This window comes from Anomaloglossus baeobatrachus, chromosome 5, assembly GCF_048569485.1.
Source record: "Anomaloglossus baeobatrachus isolate aAnoBae1 chromosome 5, aAnoBae1.hap1, whole genome shotgun sequence".
Lineage (NCBI taxonomy): Eukaryota > Metazoa > Chordata > Amphibia > Anura > Aromobatidae > Anomaloglossus > Anomaloglossus baeobatrachus.
This window is the reverse complement of record NC_134357.1, coordinates 421,554,981-421,571,061: the sequence shown is the minus strand read 5'-3', so window position 1 is coordinate 421,571,061 and position 16,081 is coordinate 421,554,981. Positions and strand designations below refer to the sequence as shown.

The window sequence follows — 16,081 nt, the reverse complement described above, 5'->3', positions numbered from 1 at the left end:
TGAAAGGAGAACCAGGGACTGGAACAGAACACCGACCCTACAGGGTTCAAACTGCCCGCCGTACGGACTAAAGACTGAAAGACTACAAGAAGGGGACCCCAGATGCTCCAAGCCATGGGGACCCACCAACTTGCGACAGGTGCAGGGGAAAGAAGCCACCATATCACCAAACCGGCACTGGGACTAAGGGGACCAGTGGTAAATACCAGCCTTCCTCCGGGTATCAGCCATCAAACTGCTGTGAGTAAAGAACTCAGTTACACGTTACACTGCAATCCCGTGTGTGGCCTACCTTCTTTCTGCGCCTAACTCCATCACCTACTTCCCTGGGCCTGGCCCTACTTGCGGAGGGCCCAACATCCAGGCTGCCATTAACATCAGCCCCAGTGGTGAGAAACTGTGCAGCAGCGGTTCCATCTCTATAACCGCAACCCGCAAGTGGTGTCACGATACAAACGTTATAAATATTCCCCTGTACATAACCCCCCTTTTAAAGCGATCCCCAGGGTCACGGAACCAGGCAACGGCCACCCAGTGACATCTCCCCAGCAATACATTGCCCGGGACCGAGTACCCCAAAGCCCTGGGGCGAGTCAATAACAATCCACATTTATTCTTGAACAAAAAAAATCAACATTTAATCAAATACAATGCTGTTATCACATTCTGGAACATCAACATTTTGTGTTAATCCTATTACTGGTTCAGATGCACAATCTTATCTAATCTGCTATTCTCAATGTACAGAACCAGTCCTATAGTGCTGGGTACATATCATGTTTAAAATGGTTTAAATTACTGGCTTAAATGTATTATTCTCTATGTACTGCTAAGTTTACCCCAAAAGAAAGCAGACACCCCCTAAAAGAATTACCAGAATTACCAAACCCCAAACAATTAAGGCCCCTTTACACACTGAGACTTTCTAACGATCCCACCAGCGATCCCAACCTGGCCGGGATCGCTACAAAGTCTCTGGTGAGCTATCAAACAGGCAGACCTGGCTAACGACGCAAAAGCGATCCGGACCTGCAGAACGACCTAGCTAGTCATTGGGGACGTTGTAAAGCAGCTTTTTGAAAGGGAAGTCGCTAACGAAGTCGCTGTAAAGTCCCCTTTACACACTGAGACTTTGCTGCACAGCGGGAAACAAAGGACCAAAGAATGGTCCTGAACGATTTGTAGTGATCAGCAACTTCACAGCAGGGGCCAGGTCGCTGATGTGTTTCACACACCTCAATGTCGCTGGGGAGGTCGCTATTACGTCACAAAACCGGTGACGTTACAGCGATGTCGTTTGCGATGTTGCAGTGTGTAAAGCCACCTTTAGAGTTGGCAAGTGAATGGGTTCTCACTTACAAATCTGCATCACTGTCAGGTCCCCCTGTGTTCTACAGCGGTTGGCTCCCCCTGGTGACTGGAAGCAGTATCACTCGCGTGGAGCGATACTAATACCCAATCTGTTTGTGAGAGCTACAGTGTAAGGAAACTGGAACGTCGAGGGACCTGACAGCAACGCAGATCTTTGTGTGGGAGCATATCCACCATCGGCACTTGCCAGCTGCAATTGTTTGGTGTTTGGTGAGTGCAATTTCTTTTTGTTTTTGGAGGAGTGTGGCTTTCTTTTGAGGATTTCTGATTTCTTTGATGAAGAGTCCTGCTGTTGTCTTTAACTTTTATTAGCTGCTTGGCTTATTTTTGGAGTAGGGCTTATATTTTAAGGATACTCCAAAAAGCCCCAAAAATCTTACAAGGGCTTATTTGCGGGGTAGGTCTTATTTTCGGTGAAACAGGGTATTTAGCAGGATGGGAGACATATTTACCAGGAAGAGGCCCATTATGTGATGGGGGATATTAGTACAGGATGGGGGATATTACTAAATAATGAAGGAGTGGACAACATGTTTGTCTTTTACAGCTTTAGAACGCTAAAAGGGTTCATACATCTTACCAACCTGCGGGTGGGGGGGAGGGGGAGGCAGGTCCAAATCTTGCACTGATGCCCATTGGACTTTACTTATGCCACTGAAGGATCTATATTTTTTTTTATGCCTAGTCGGGTGATAAAATTGCAGGGGTGAAATCTGTAAATTTGTTACCTTTTGGATGATGCAGCTCTTGACAAAGCAGAGCTTGTGGTGAAATTTGCATTGACGGGCTGTGTGCACTTAGTTCTCTGTAAATCTTAAACGTTATCAACAGGTTATTGAAGGCACCTATGGGGATCTTTTCATCTGTTTATATTGCAGACCTACTATTATAATCATTTTATTTATTCTTTGGTCTTTTGTATGTGAACTTTTCATACAATCCTTTACATTTCAATACTCTATATACTCTGCCTCTATTGTGTATACCAGAGGTCTATGTGTTTTATTTTATTTTTTTTGCATTTGTAGATTGTGTTGTTCATTGTCATCACTGGACAGTGGAATCTCTATTATTTCATAATTTTATATCTATTTGGTATTTCTTTTCGATGGACTTTTCAGGATGCCACTATGCACTTTCTTTAGGGTACTACTATGCTAATTTTTAGCAGATGTAGTTCCAGTTGCGGTTAATTTTGATGTCTGCTATTGATATTGAGGTGGTTTTTTTATGGTATTAGTTCAGAGATCCCCAACCTTTCTAACCTTGAGAGCCACATTCAGCTCTGAAAGAGGGTCGCAAGCCACATCCAGCCAACGCCCAGTAGTGACACCCATAGCCCCAATTACTGGTATAATGTCAGCCAAAGATTTTCCACAGAACTCATACCAAAGCAGTATGCTAAGATCCAGGAATTCCTCTTAACCCTATTTAGATCTGCTCTTCTGTGCAGGCTACTCAAGAAAGACACCATCTGGAGATCTGCTCTTCATAGCTGTTTCCTAGATCTAGTGCTTATACCCCAAGCTAGAAGATACTCACGAGCCACATATCATGGACCCGCGAGCCACATATGACTCCCGAGCAACAGGTTGGGGATACCTATATTAGGGGATCTTTTTGATGTGGGGCAATTTTATGACTTTGGTTCTTGCCCTAGGTATGTAATTTTATGCATGTATTTTTGACATAACATTCATTTATATGTCTTACTAGCTGTAGTACCTGGCATTGCCCAGGATAGTTACTGTCTCTCAGTCTCGGTCTGTCTGTCTATCTCTGTCTGTCTATCTGTGTGTCTGTCTCTCTGTCTGTCTCTTTCCCTGTCTTTCTCTGTCTGTCTTTGTGTGTCTGTCTCTCTGTCTCTATCCATGCCTGTCTCTGTCTTTATCTATGTCTGTCTCTGTCTGTGTCTATCTCTCTGTCTGTCTGTGTATGTCTCTCTCTCTCTATATCTCTGTGTCTTTCTGTGTCTGTCTCTATCTCTGTGTCTGTCTGTCTCGTTCCAGGTCTGTTTTGTTCCAGGTCTGTTTCGTTCCAGGTCTGACTCCTTCCCCGTCTGTCACTTTACCCATCTGTCTCTTTCCCCGTCTGTCCCGGTTTCCTTGTCTGTCTCTGTCTCTTTCCTTGTCTGTCTCTGTTTCTTTCCCTGCCTGTCTCTGTTTCTTTCCCCGTCTTTCTCTTTCCTTGTCTGTCTCTGTCTCTTTCCCCATCTGTCTGTCTCTTTCCTTGTCTGTCTCTATCCGTCTCCCCACCGACATCATATTACCTCACACATAAATTTCTTATACTATGAATGTCCTTTGCTCCTATCCTAACCAATCACAGCTCTTATTAATGATCTGTAGCTCCTAGCTCCATTGACTTTAATGGAAGCAGGTTTTTTGGAGAGTAACTGTAAAGTGTGGGGTTAAATTTTCGCATCAAAACATAGTCTATGACATTCCTTGAGTCACATGAGGCGTCTGTGCGAAAGTACGTGATTGTAAATGCGGCGGTACAAATTCCTTTAGCGGACATACATACATACATACATACACACACATACATACACTCTGTTTTATATATTAGATTGTCATTGATGGCTTGCTTAGATAATAATAAATGTTGTATCATGTTAATGGTATATTATATTTATTTGCCTTATCACTTTATCATAGTATTGGTTAGATATATTGTTAAAATTGTAATACTTTAGCAATCTGTTCAAGAGATAATATGGTGGGGTCAGGGGTGTGTAAAGAAATCACAGGGCCATCCAAAAAGTATAATAACTTCCCCCTATAATGCACACCCTATAATCCTCCAGATGATATAAAGCACCGCCATAGTCATCCATGTAATATAATGCACCCCCATAGTCCTCCATAAAATATAATGCACATTCCATAGTCCTCCATATAAAATAATGCACCCCCATAGTCCTCCATATAATATAATGCACCCCCATAGTCTTCCATATAAAATAATGCACACCCCATAGTACTCCATATAGGTATTATGCACACTCCGTAGTCCTCCATATAAAATAATGCAGACCCCATATTCCGCCATATATTATAATGAACTTTCCATAGTCCTCCATATAGAATAATGCACCCACCATAATCGTCAATATATTAAAATGCATCCCCCCATAGTCCTACATATAAAATAATGCACCATCATAAATGTCCATATATTGAAATGCACCCCCATAGTCCTCAATATAAAATAATAAAGACCCCATTGTACTTAATATAGTATAATGCACACCCCATAGCCCTGCGTATAGAATAATGCACACCACATAGCCCTGCGTATAGAATAATGCACACCCCATAGTCCTTCATATAATATAATGCACATACCATAGTCCTCCATATAAAATAATGTACACCCCATAGTTATCCATATAGTATTATGGCCACCAGTATACTCATTAATTAAAAAAAATAAAATACCTCCCGTTATTCCCCAGCTGCTAGGGTGTCCTTAACATATGTTCTGTAGCTGTACTCACCTCAGCAAAGCGGATTTGCAGTAGTGACGTCATCACGCTCACTGCGCTGAGAGATCAAATGCCAAGGGAGAATTATGGAGGAGGAAGCCGATACAGTTGAAAGGGTGGGGGTGCTCGATGCCGGCAACAAGGCCCCTTGACTCACTGGACCCATAGCGACCATGTGGTCTGCCACCTTTAGCGGTATGTAGGTAGTGGTGGAGGTGGAATCTATTATTTTTAGAGTCTCATCAGAATATAAGATGGAGGGGGTGGCATCTATTACTTTAGAAGTTTGGTCAGGATATAATATGGTAGGAGAGTGATCTATTATTCTTAGAGTCTAGATAGAGTCAATATATAAGATGGTAGTTGTGGGATCTATTACTTTTAGAGTTTTGTGAGGATATAATATGGTAGAGTTTGGATCTATCACATTTGGAGTCTGCTCAGGATATAATATGGTGGGCATGGAATCTATTACTTTTGGAGTCTGCTCAGGGTAATATATGGTGGGGGTGTGGTCTATTACTTTGGGAGTTTGGTAAGGAGATAAGATGGTTTGGGTGGGATCTATTACTTTTGGCGTCTGCTCAGGTTGCAGTATGATAGGGTGGGATCTATTTCTTTTGGAGTCTGCTCAGGATATAATATGGTGGGGGATCTATTACATTTGGAGTCTGCTTAAGATCTAATATGATGGTGGTGGGATCTATTACTTTTGGAGTGTGCTCAGGATATATTATAGTGGGGGTGGGATCTATTACTTTTGCAGTCTGTTCAGGATATGATATGATGAGGGTGGGATCTATTACTTTTGGAGTCTGGTTAGGATATAATATGGTGGGGTAGGATCTATTAGTTTTGGAGTTTATTTAGGATATAATATGGCTGGAGTGGGATCTATTACTTTTGGAGTCTGCTCAGAATATAATATGGTGGGGGATCTATTACATTTGGAGTCTGCTTAAGATCTAATATGATGGTGGTGGGATCTATTACTTTTGGAGTGTGCTCAGGATATATTATAGTGGGGGTGGGATCTATTACTTTTGCAGACTGTTCAGGATATGATATGGTAAGGGTGGGATCTATTACTTTTGGAGTCTGGTTAGGATATAATATGGTGGGGTAGGATCTATTAGTTTTGGAGTTTACTTAGGATATAATATGGCTGGAGTGGGATGTATTACTTTTGGAGTCTGCTCGGGATCTAATATCATGGTAGTGGGATGTATTACTTTTGGAGTCTGCTCAGAATATAATATGGGCGGTGGGCTCTATTATTTTTGGGGCTGCTCAGGATACAGTATATTTTGGGAAGGCGTTGATGATGTCCTGGGAAAGCCCTTTAAATGAAGCCTAACTCTTAGAAACAAATCACTTCTCATCTCATTTTCCTGATATCTTCATTAGAACATTCTGTTTTATACACAAGGCTGAGCGGAATCTTCTGACTCCTCAGTGTCCAGGTGACAACTGTCCCTGCTCAGGGCCGGATTAAGGTTGGTGGGGGCCCCTGGGCAGAAAATCTGGTGGGGGCCCCATAACGTTAACATTTTTAGCCATAACAGTAGAGCGCGAACTGTAGCATTTAGATATAAATCCAACAAACATTTATCCTGTTCTGCCACATTCAGATTTACAGTACTACAATACAGACACAGTCCAGGATCACTCACAGCCGTCACTTATACACGGAAAGTAGAGTTAAGGCTGCTTTACACATTTCGATCTCGTATGCGATCACACACGCCCCCATCATATGTGCGGAACAGGCAATTTGTTGCCCGTGTCGCACAAACGATTACCCCCATCACACGTACCTTCCAAACGACCTCGCTGTGGGCAGCGAACATCCACTTCCTGAAGTGGGAGGGACATTCGGCGTCACAGCAACGTCACACAGCGGCCGGCCAATAGAAGCGGAGGGGCGGAGATGAGCGAGACGTAAACATCCCGCCCACCTCCTTCCTTCCGCATTGCCGGCAGTACGCAGGTAAGCTGCAGTTCATTGTTCCCGGGGTATCACACGGAGCGATGTGTGCTGCCTCAAGAACGATGAACAACCAGACGTTCAATTTTTAGAAAATGAACGACGTGTCAGCGATCAACGTTTTAACGCACAATCAGGGTCGCACGTAGCTGTCACACACTACAATATCACTAACGATGCCGGATGTGCGTCACTTACGACGTGACACATTGTTAGATATATTGTAGCGTGTAAAGCTTTACTCACATTTTTTACTGATCCCAATATTGAGGCAGCCAGGGCCGGCTCCAGGTTTTTGTGGCCTCCGGGTGAAAGAGTCTCAGTGGACCCCATCCACACACAGACACGCACACACACATACAGGCATACATATACATATTTGAAGACAAATTCAGAAAAATACATATAAAGAGACAAATATATGCACAGTCATATACACTGACATATATGCAGACACAGACGCATTAGGGCTCGTGCGCACGTTGTGTAATTCCATGCATTTACACTGCGTATAGCACTGCAGTGTAAATGCATGCGTTCTGCGTCCCCTATACAAGCTATGTAAATTGTGCATGATACGCGCGCACGTAGCTTTTATGAACGCAGTGATTTGGGTGCTAAAATGTTGACCCAAATCTGTGCGTTCATAAAATGAGCATGTCAATTATTCCGTGCGCTATGGATGCAGCTCCCGCTCTGTCTATGGTGGGGGCAGCAGCCATAGCGCATGAAATCGGATTTTCTGTACAGAAAAACTGCATCCATTATGCAGTGTTTCTGCAGCGATTTGACGCGCACATGTGCTGTCAAATCGCTGCAGAATATTCAGCAGTTACGTGTGCATGAGCCTTTACAGGTATTAATATGGGGAAGTCGCCAGCAGCCTCACTCACCTCTCCCTCTTGTTTCCGTCCAGCTCCTTCAGGACGTGTGGCTGTGTTTCACGATGGCTGTCACTAACAGACATGACTGCACTGCTGTATTGTCACGCTCCCCGGGTCCTCGGCTCCCCGGCTCCCCTCCCCGGGTCCTCTGCTCCGCTCCCCGGGTCCTCAGCTCCGCTCCCCGGCTCACCTGCCACGCTCCCCGCTCTCCAGCCTCCGGTGCCCGTCCTTCCCAGGCCCCCTGGTCTCCGCTCCCGGCGCCCGACGGCTTCCCAGGTCCTGGCCGGCTCCCCTGCGTCCTCCTCTCAGCTTCCTTCCCTGGCTTCTGGCACCCGGGCCGCGCGCATGCGCATTAGGGCGCGCGCGCGGTCACTGACCCTTTCTTAAAGGGCCAGCGTCCATTAACAGGAAATGATGCAAAACAGGTACAGGGTATAAAGGGGGTTATTGTCCAAGGGGGCGGGGCCTGATCTTCGTGTTTCCTAAGCTAGGAGTCAGGTCTCCTGGTGTTTTTGTGATATACTCACCTATCTCTCTTGTAGAGCCGTGCCTGCCTCGCCTTCAGGTCCTGACCGAATCCCGAACCCCGAACGCTGTCCATCTGCCATCCTGACAGTCCGTACCATCTCGGATCCCTGCGGTGACCCGTCATCTCGCTCCAAAGGTTCCGGACCCCGCTTGACATCATCTCGGCTTCCGAACCTGAGCTGCGTCACCCGGACTACCACCAGTGACTCCGTGGTCCCAGGGACTTCTCCGTTATCCTCGTGTGCACGGACTGTTCTGCTGTCTATAGTGCTCCAGCTACCGGACCCCTTACCAACATCTAGGAGTTAGGCCCAGTGGATCCACCTCCTGGGTCTGCCCGTCCACCTGGCCCTGACATGTATATACATCACAGGAGGGGCTGGGGGCTACAATATATACATTACAGGAGGGGCAGGGGGCATAGACGTTACTGGAGTGGCAAACAGCTCTGGTGGTGTACTCATTACTGCGATGGGTGACATAGCGCTCTGGGGGACCCATATAGTTCTGGGGGGGGCCGCACAGACTGCTCTAATTCATATATACACACACACAGTACTGCTTCTTACACACACAGCTCTGACACACACACACTACAATGCACCCTCTACACACACACACAATGCACCCCACATCACCTCCTACACACACACAATGCACCCCACATCACCACACACTACAATGCAGCCCCCCACACACACACACTGCACCCCACATCACCTCCTACACACACACACACAATGCACCCCACATCACCTCACACACACACACACACACAATGCACCCCACATCACCACACACACACACACACACACACACAATGCACCCCACATCACCACACACACACACACACACACACACACAATGCACCCCACATCATCTCACACACACACACACAATGCACCCCACATCACCTCACACACACACACAATGCACCCCACATCACCTCACAAACACACACACAATGCACCCCACATCACCTCACACACACACAGAGAATACAATGCACCCCCCATTACACCTCCCCCCACATACAATACAATGCACCCCCCCATTAACCCTCCCCCACACACAATACAATGCACCCCCCCATTTACCCTCCCCCACACACAATACAATGCACCCCTCATTACCCTTCCCCACACAGAATACAATGCACCCTCCATTACCCTTCCCCACACACACGATACAATGCACCCTCCATTACCCCTCCCCCCACACACAATACAACCCTCATCACCCCCTACACACACAAATTACACTGCCCCATCACTACACACTCCTCCCCCCTTCCTCGGAATACAGTACTCCTCCTCTGCCTGTCACAGAGCTGTGTTCCTTCACAAATGTTACCCGTTGTGTCCTCAGCCCCTCCTCACTCATCCCCATTAATTACACCTGTCTCTTCAGCTCCTTCATGGAGCGCTCGCTTCCTCTTGTCCCCTGTGTGGCGCCTGCAGCACTGTGATGACGTCAGCAAGGTGCTGATCTCATCACGTTGCTGCACGTCGGGGGCGGGGCCGGGTCCCGGCGCGCTGTTCAAATGTATTTACGTCTGAAAGATGCAAATACATTTGAATAGGAACGGAAAGAGGAAGCTGCGGTCATCGGCTCTGCTGCGCTCCTCTACACTGGGTGCATGCCGAGCACAGCACACAGCAGAGCCGACAGAGCACAGCGCGCTGCCTCCTGCTAGTGTGCCTGGCATGCACACAGTGTAGAGGAGCGCAGCGGGGACAGCAGATACAGCGGCGCACTACACCGTGCCCCTGCTTCTAGGAAGGGGGAGGGAGGGGAGGGGGGGCAGCTGCCCGCCCCTCGCTGGGTACGGCCGCAGCACATAGCAGGGAGCATTAGCACACTTGACCCCGGAAGTACAAGCGGCCACTGGTACTTCCAGTGTCAATCAGCGTCCTGTGCCCGCAGTTTGTTCTTGCGTCTTAAAGACGCAGATACAAATAAATAGTGGTGCTTCAACACCCCGCGCCTCTCCCCCCCGAAAACACAGCTGATTTATTAGACTGTCTTTACGGAGGGGGAGAGGGTGTGAAGAAAAAAAAAATGCTGACAGGTGCCAAGTATGGTGGGGGCCCCCTTAAAAGCTCTTTTGGTGGGGGCCCCTGGGCTGGAGCCCCGTCTGCCCCGCCTATAATCCGGCCCTGTCCCTGCTTCTGCCTGACATGGCCCTGACATTGCTACATGATTTTGATTGAGCTTTGATTCCAATTCTTTACTTAAGTGGCACCATAAAGAGCAAAATCTCTCTCTAGTAATCAGTGGGTAACACTTGATGCCCAGAATACAGGGTATGATCATTACAGCCAGGGGCATACATATCATTGATGCAGCTGCACAGGGGCCCAAGAGGTCAGGGGGCCCATTTTTACCTCCAAAGCAGGTGGATTGGGCATTATGATATCTTGGGCTGCAGAGGGCCCCTATATTGTTCTAGCACAGGGGTCTTTTTCTACTAAATAGCCATAAATTGATGCGATTCTTGTGCATGGTGTGTTGTTCTGTCTCGGCTCAGGATCGTGTAGAAGTGCTTCTATTCCTGGCTTGTTGGTAATTCACAGCTCACTGTTGTACTGAGAGGAATACGGTAATGCAGGATTGCACTGGTGCACAAATAGAGATGCCTGTGTGCAGCAGAGAGGACCAGAGAGGGACACATGATGTGCCAGCTCTTTGTGACAACTTAGCAGGACTGACCCTCACGGTGGATTACTGCCCTGCAGCCAAGATGTGCATCGCTGCATATAAATAACATCAGACGCCAACAGAAATGTCTTTTGTACCAAGACAGAAGCTTTGAGTGCTGTCTGTCTGGGGAACCCATCTAATACTGGGAAGTGAAGAGCTTGGGCTGAGGAGGACCTGATGCTGATGGAGCTGTCCGCAGTGCTGAACTCACCCAACCCATCTCTGCTTCGGATATGAAAGTTTGTTGGATGTGAGTGATCTGGATAAAACTATGGATATTTGTGTGGTTGCATATATTGTATCTAGCGACTGAGTGCACCGAGCTAAGGAATGTGTCTTTGGTAATCAACCTACGAACCGAGACATCGTTGCCAAGTTTTCAACCTTTGGAGCCTTAACATTCCCGGTTGCAGCTTCACAGTAGAAAGCTTCCTCTTAAACATCACCAGAGAATATTATAAAACAATTAGGAGGCTCCGATGCTGTCGTGGCTGGTCTACTTACATTCCCGTATCAGATTCCATATCCTTGGGGAACACAGAAAGTAAAAATATGCCATGGAGGATGATAAGCTCAGATTCTCATGACCTGCAGAACGGACAGGATGATGAACCTCTAGTCTGTAGTATTTCATGCCCTGAAAGCATCCAAGGGAGATCCGTAAATTAACAGGAGAAACTGCAGTGGGAAATGGCACTCATAAATTGCTAGTGCCAGGATAATCAGTCAAGGGTTTATTTTTTTAATTATTCACCTGCTACCTTCTCCGAAGGCTAAAAATTGGCCGAGGAAAAAGGTGATTTTTCTATCGTTTTGCTCGTTCTCTAAATGCTTCCCACTGTCATGGCAATCTGGCTTCCCAGAAAAGGAGAAATGTCTTTCCCTATCTGAAGTGTGTGGGAGACAACTAGTTGCTTGTGTGCTATTATCGTGAATTCATTTAAAGAGGTTTCTGTTTCCGATTTACAAGGGGAGATAGGGAAGCATAAAATGACTGTCATTACTTTTCTGCTCTTCTGCCCAAGAAATTGATATGTGAAAGGAGACTGCAATATATTGCATGCAAGGGGGAATTGTATGGTGAAGGTGTTTTTAGGATGCTGGTTGTGATACTGGCTACCCTGCATGCCAACTTTGCTTCAGTCTAGCAGCCATCATCGGTCTTGCTAGGCTATTGCATTTTAGCTAGCAGTCTGGGCATTCCTTTGACTGAATGAATGAGGGGGTGGTGGTACCCAGCTGTGCTGCCGATGCCCAGTGCGAGATGCCACCCTGCTGGTGAGTCCCTGGGGGTGTGTCATGACTCGAGAAGAGAGGGTTCGGGCTCCAGGAGCAGCCAGAAGAGATGCCCAGGCGGTGCCACCGAAATGTCATACACGGACACAGCAACGCCGTGCCTTATCGCTGCCCACTTTAGAGCGCACCAAGCTCCATGGCCTAAAATACATATGCTCATCAAAGTTGGCATTTCAACGAAGAGCGTTTTGGTTTCTTGCCTTCTTCACATCGTTGGGACTCTTACTGTCTTGGTCATCCAACAGGCTGCTCTACTGGTTATCCTTTCCATCTCACACACGGGTGCAATTGGAATGGAGCAAGGAACTGGCTTTTCCAGCTGTCACCCTTTGCAACAACAACCCTGTACGGTTTCACCGTCTCAGCAAAAGCGATCTTTATTTTGCGGGTTACTGGTTGGGTCTTCTCTTGGCCAACCGCACAGCTCGCCCACTTTTATCAGAGTTACTGCCCGAGGACAAACAGAAGTGGTTCCAGAAACTGGCCGATTTTCGGCTTTTTCTGCCGCCTCGGGACTTTGATGGGATCAGTGTTGGATTCATGGACAGACTGGGTCATCAGCTTGAAGACATGCTGCTTTCTTGTAGATATCGGGGAGAGGCCTGCGGCCCACACAATTTCTCCACTGTGAGTTTATTACCTATTTTGTTATATCTATTAAAACTGTCATTCCAGAAATCTGGAATATGTAGCACTGAATTTATACGATTTTTGGTATTTATCATATTTATTTGCATTTTTAATAATATTATTTATTCTGAATACTTTTTTTAGACTTGCCTTTTCTGTATGTATACAATACAAACATTAACATTGCGCTATGTTTTCTATCAAACGACCACTTTGTGTAGCCAATGAAGATTAGTCATACACTAAAACATTACCTTCCTGACAGTAAAAGAAGATTTATTTAGTCATCAGCCATGGCTAATCTATTCTCCATGGTTTACTCACTAAGATTGAATGGAACTGGGTCTGGAAGAATGCAGGTGCTCATTTCCAGAGTAAGCAATTAAATGCTTCCTAGAAGAGGTATTATAGAAAGTGATAGGGATGTTTGTGCTTCTAGTAATGGCCTGGACAAGCTGTACATTGTATTATCACATAATATGTGTCAAACAAGCAGAGTACGTATTGCCAGCAACACAGTCTAATGTGGAATAATGCTTACCGTATGATGTCTGCAGAGTGAACCATGTCTATGGAACTATGATTTCAGACTATTTTATGCTATTGATTCGAGATTATTTCGAAATTCTTGTATAAAACTATATTTCATCCCAAAACAATGCTCCCCTACTTTTACATTGATGGCCTCTCATTACGATAGGTCATCAATGTATGATAGGCTGGGGTCTGACACCCTGTGCCCCCGCCAATGATTGCTCTAGGTACCGGTGGGTGCCGGATATGTTAATTTCCGGAGTTTCCCTATCAACTTATAACAGCTGCGGCCGGTACTGTACATCTGTCTCCCATTCAAATCAATAGGAGGCAGATATGCAGTGCCCAGCCGTGGCCACTATCGGAAGATAGTCAGCCAAGGTCTGACGCCCGGCACCCCTGTTGATCAGCTGGTGCCGGCGGTTGGAGCAGATGGCTGGAAATTTAGTATTTAAAGAGGTTGTCCACTACTTTTACATTGATGGCCTATGCTTATGATAAGCATTCAATGTCTGATTGACCGCGGTCCAACACCCGGCACCCCCGCTGATCAGCTGTTCTTGGTAGGAGGACATATGAAATGCTTGGTTCCAGAGCTGCAGCGTCTTCTTATAGTGGCCGGGTACTGCAAATCTGCCTCCTATTGATTTGAATGGGAGATGGATGTGCAGTACCCGGCCGCGGCCACTATCAGTTGACTGGGCAGCTCAGTAACTGAGCATTTCCTGTGACCTCCTACCAAGAACAGCTGATCGGTGGGGGGGTGGGTGTCGCGCCCCAGTCGATCAGACATTGATAACTTACCCTAAGGCGGGCTTTGCACGTTGCGACATCGCAAGCCGATGCTGCGATGTCGCACGCGATAGTCCCCGCCCCCGTCGCAGGTACAATATCTTGTGAAAGCTGGCGTAGCAAAAATTATCGCTACGCCGGCTTCACATGCACTCACCTGCCCTGCGACCGTCGCTCTGGCCGGTGACCCGCCTCCTTATTAAGGGGGCGGGTCATGTGGCGTCACTGCGACGTCACACGGCAGGCGGCCAATCAGAGCGGAGGGGCGGAGATGAGTGGGATGTAAATATCCCGCCCACCTCCTTCCGTCCGCATATTCTACAGAAGCCGCGGTGATGCCGGTAGGAGATGTTCCTCGCTCCTGCGGCTTCACACACAGCGATGTGTGCTGCCGCAGGAGCAAGGAACAACATCGGACCGTCGCGTCAGCGTAATTATGGATTACGCCGACGCTGCACCGATGATACGATTACGACACTTTTGCGCTCGTTAATCGTATCATCGAGCCTTTACACACTACGATGTCGCATGCGATGCCGGAAGTACGTCATTTTCAATTTGACCCCACCGACATCGCACCTGCGATGTCGTAGTGTGCAAAGCCCGCCTAAGCATAGGTCATCAATGTAAAAGTAATGAACAACCTCTTTAAATACTATTTTACAAATCCCTGGAAATGCGAGTTTACCACCCCACTATAGCCCCATATACAGTATGTGTGCATTATGAAGGTGTCGTTGTGTGTCAAACTTGTAGGATCTGTTTCTAATAGAATATATTAGTTATTAGACCACAATGCAAGAAGGATGTTTTACTCCTCTTGCTTAGTTAAAGGGGCTGTCCAAGAAAAATATGACTGTTTTCATCAATAAACAGCACCACATCTGCCCACAGGTCGTGACTGTTATTGCAGCTTAGTCACACTGACGTGAATAAGATTGGACGACAATACCAAGCACAACCTGTGGACTGTTTTTGAAAGCCATGATTTTGTGATCCTCACGAAGGAATATCTAGACACTTAATAACTAAACTCATTCCTAAAGCCCTATGAACAGAGCATGCTTTATCAATTTACAGCCTGCTTGTTGAAGTCACTAGTACTCTTCTCATACCGGTTCCAAATAAATACAGACGTATTCCACCCTAGTGTTTGCCACTCCAGTCTAGACTGTAAAAAGCCCACCAGCTGTGCGAGCAGCATTAGATTACACACTATGTTCAACTTTTTGCATTTTTGATAAGCAGAAATCTTTACAATGCCAAGGAATGAAGCAAAAATATATAAGAAGTTTGCAGTACCTTGTATTATAAAATACAGAATAACGTCAGCCTCCGAAAAATGCACTCATAAGCCAGAGCCACAGGACAGCAGGGGGCCACATCTGCCTGACCCTTGTCACCGGCATATTTCTGCATTTTTACAGATTGTATATACAACATCTTGGACAAGCTTCTTTGAATTGACCATGATTTTGTAGAAATTGCAGTAAAACCATAATTGGATATTGTGCAGGAACTTGAGTGACATATGTTAGGAGGTATGAGGAGCAGTCAATGTAAAAAAGGGGGGACAGGGAGCACTCCGTGTGAAAGAATGGGTATTGCCAGCAGTGTGTGAGGAAAGATCATTGGGAGTAGTCTGTGTGACGGAGAGGCATGTTAAGCAATTGAGTTAAAAAGATGGTATTATAGCGAGCAGCATGTGTGAGAGCAAAGGGCTGAGTGAGAAGTATGTGTTGGAAAAAAGGGCATGGTGATCAGTATGGGTGAGAAAGGGGTATGTGAGTAGCATGTGTGATAAAGAAGGGCATGATGGGAAGTATGTGTGGGTGAAAGGGGCATGGTGAGCAGTATGTGTGGGAG

At 46.4% G+C, this 16,081-nt stretch overlaps 1 protein-coding gene across 2 annotated transcripts in view; it reads left to right on the top strand.

The window, feature by feature from the left end:
- ASIC2 (acid sensing ion channel subunit 2) overlaps positions 1 to 16,081 on the top strand; it is a 1,244,893-nt gene that overhangs the window by 597,269 nt on the left and 631,543 nt on the right. The window contains exon 1 of one of the 2 annotated variants that reach the window (XM_075350301.1): positions 10,882 to 12,886. The exons of the other annotated variant lie outside the window; for it this stretch is intronic. Coding sequence (XP_075206416.1) covers positions 12,263 to 12,886 — 624 coding nt within the window. The 5' untranslated portion in view covers positions 10,882 to 12,262. Of the gene's footprint in view, positions 1 to 10,881; positions 12,887 to 16,081 lie in introns of those variants that run through there. 2 annotated transcript variants of the gene reach the window in all.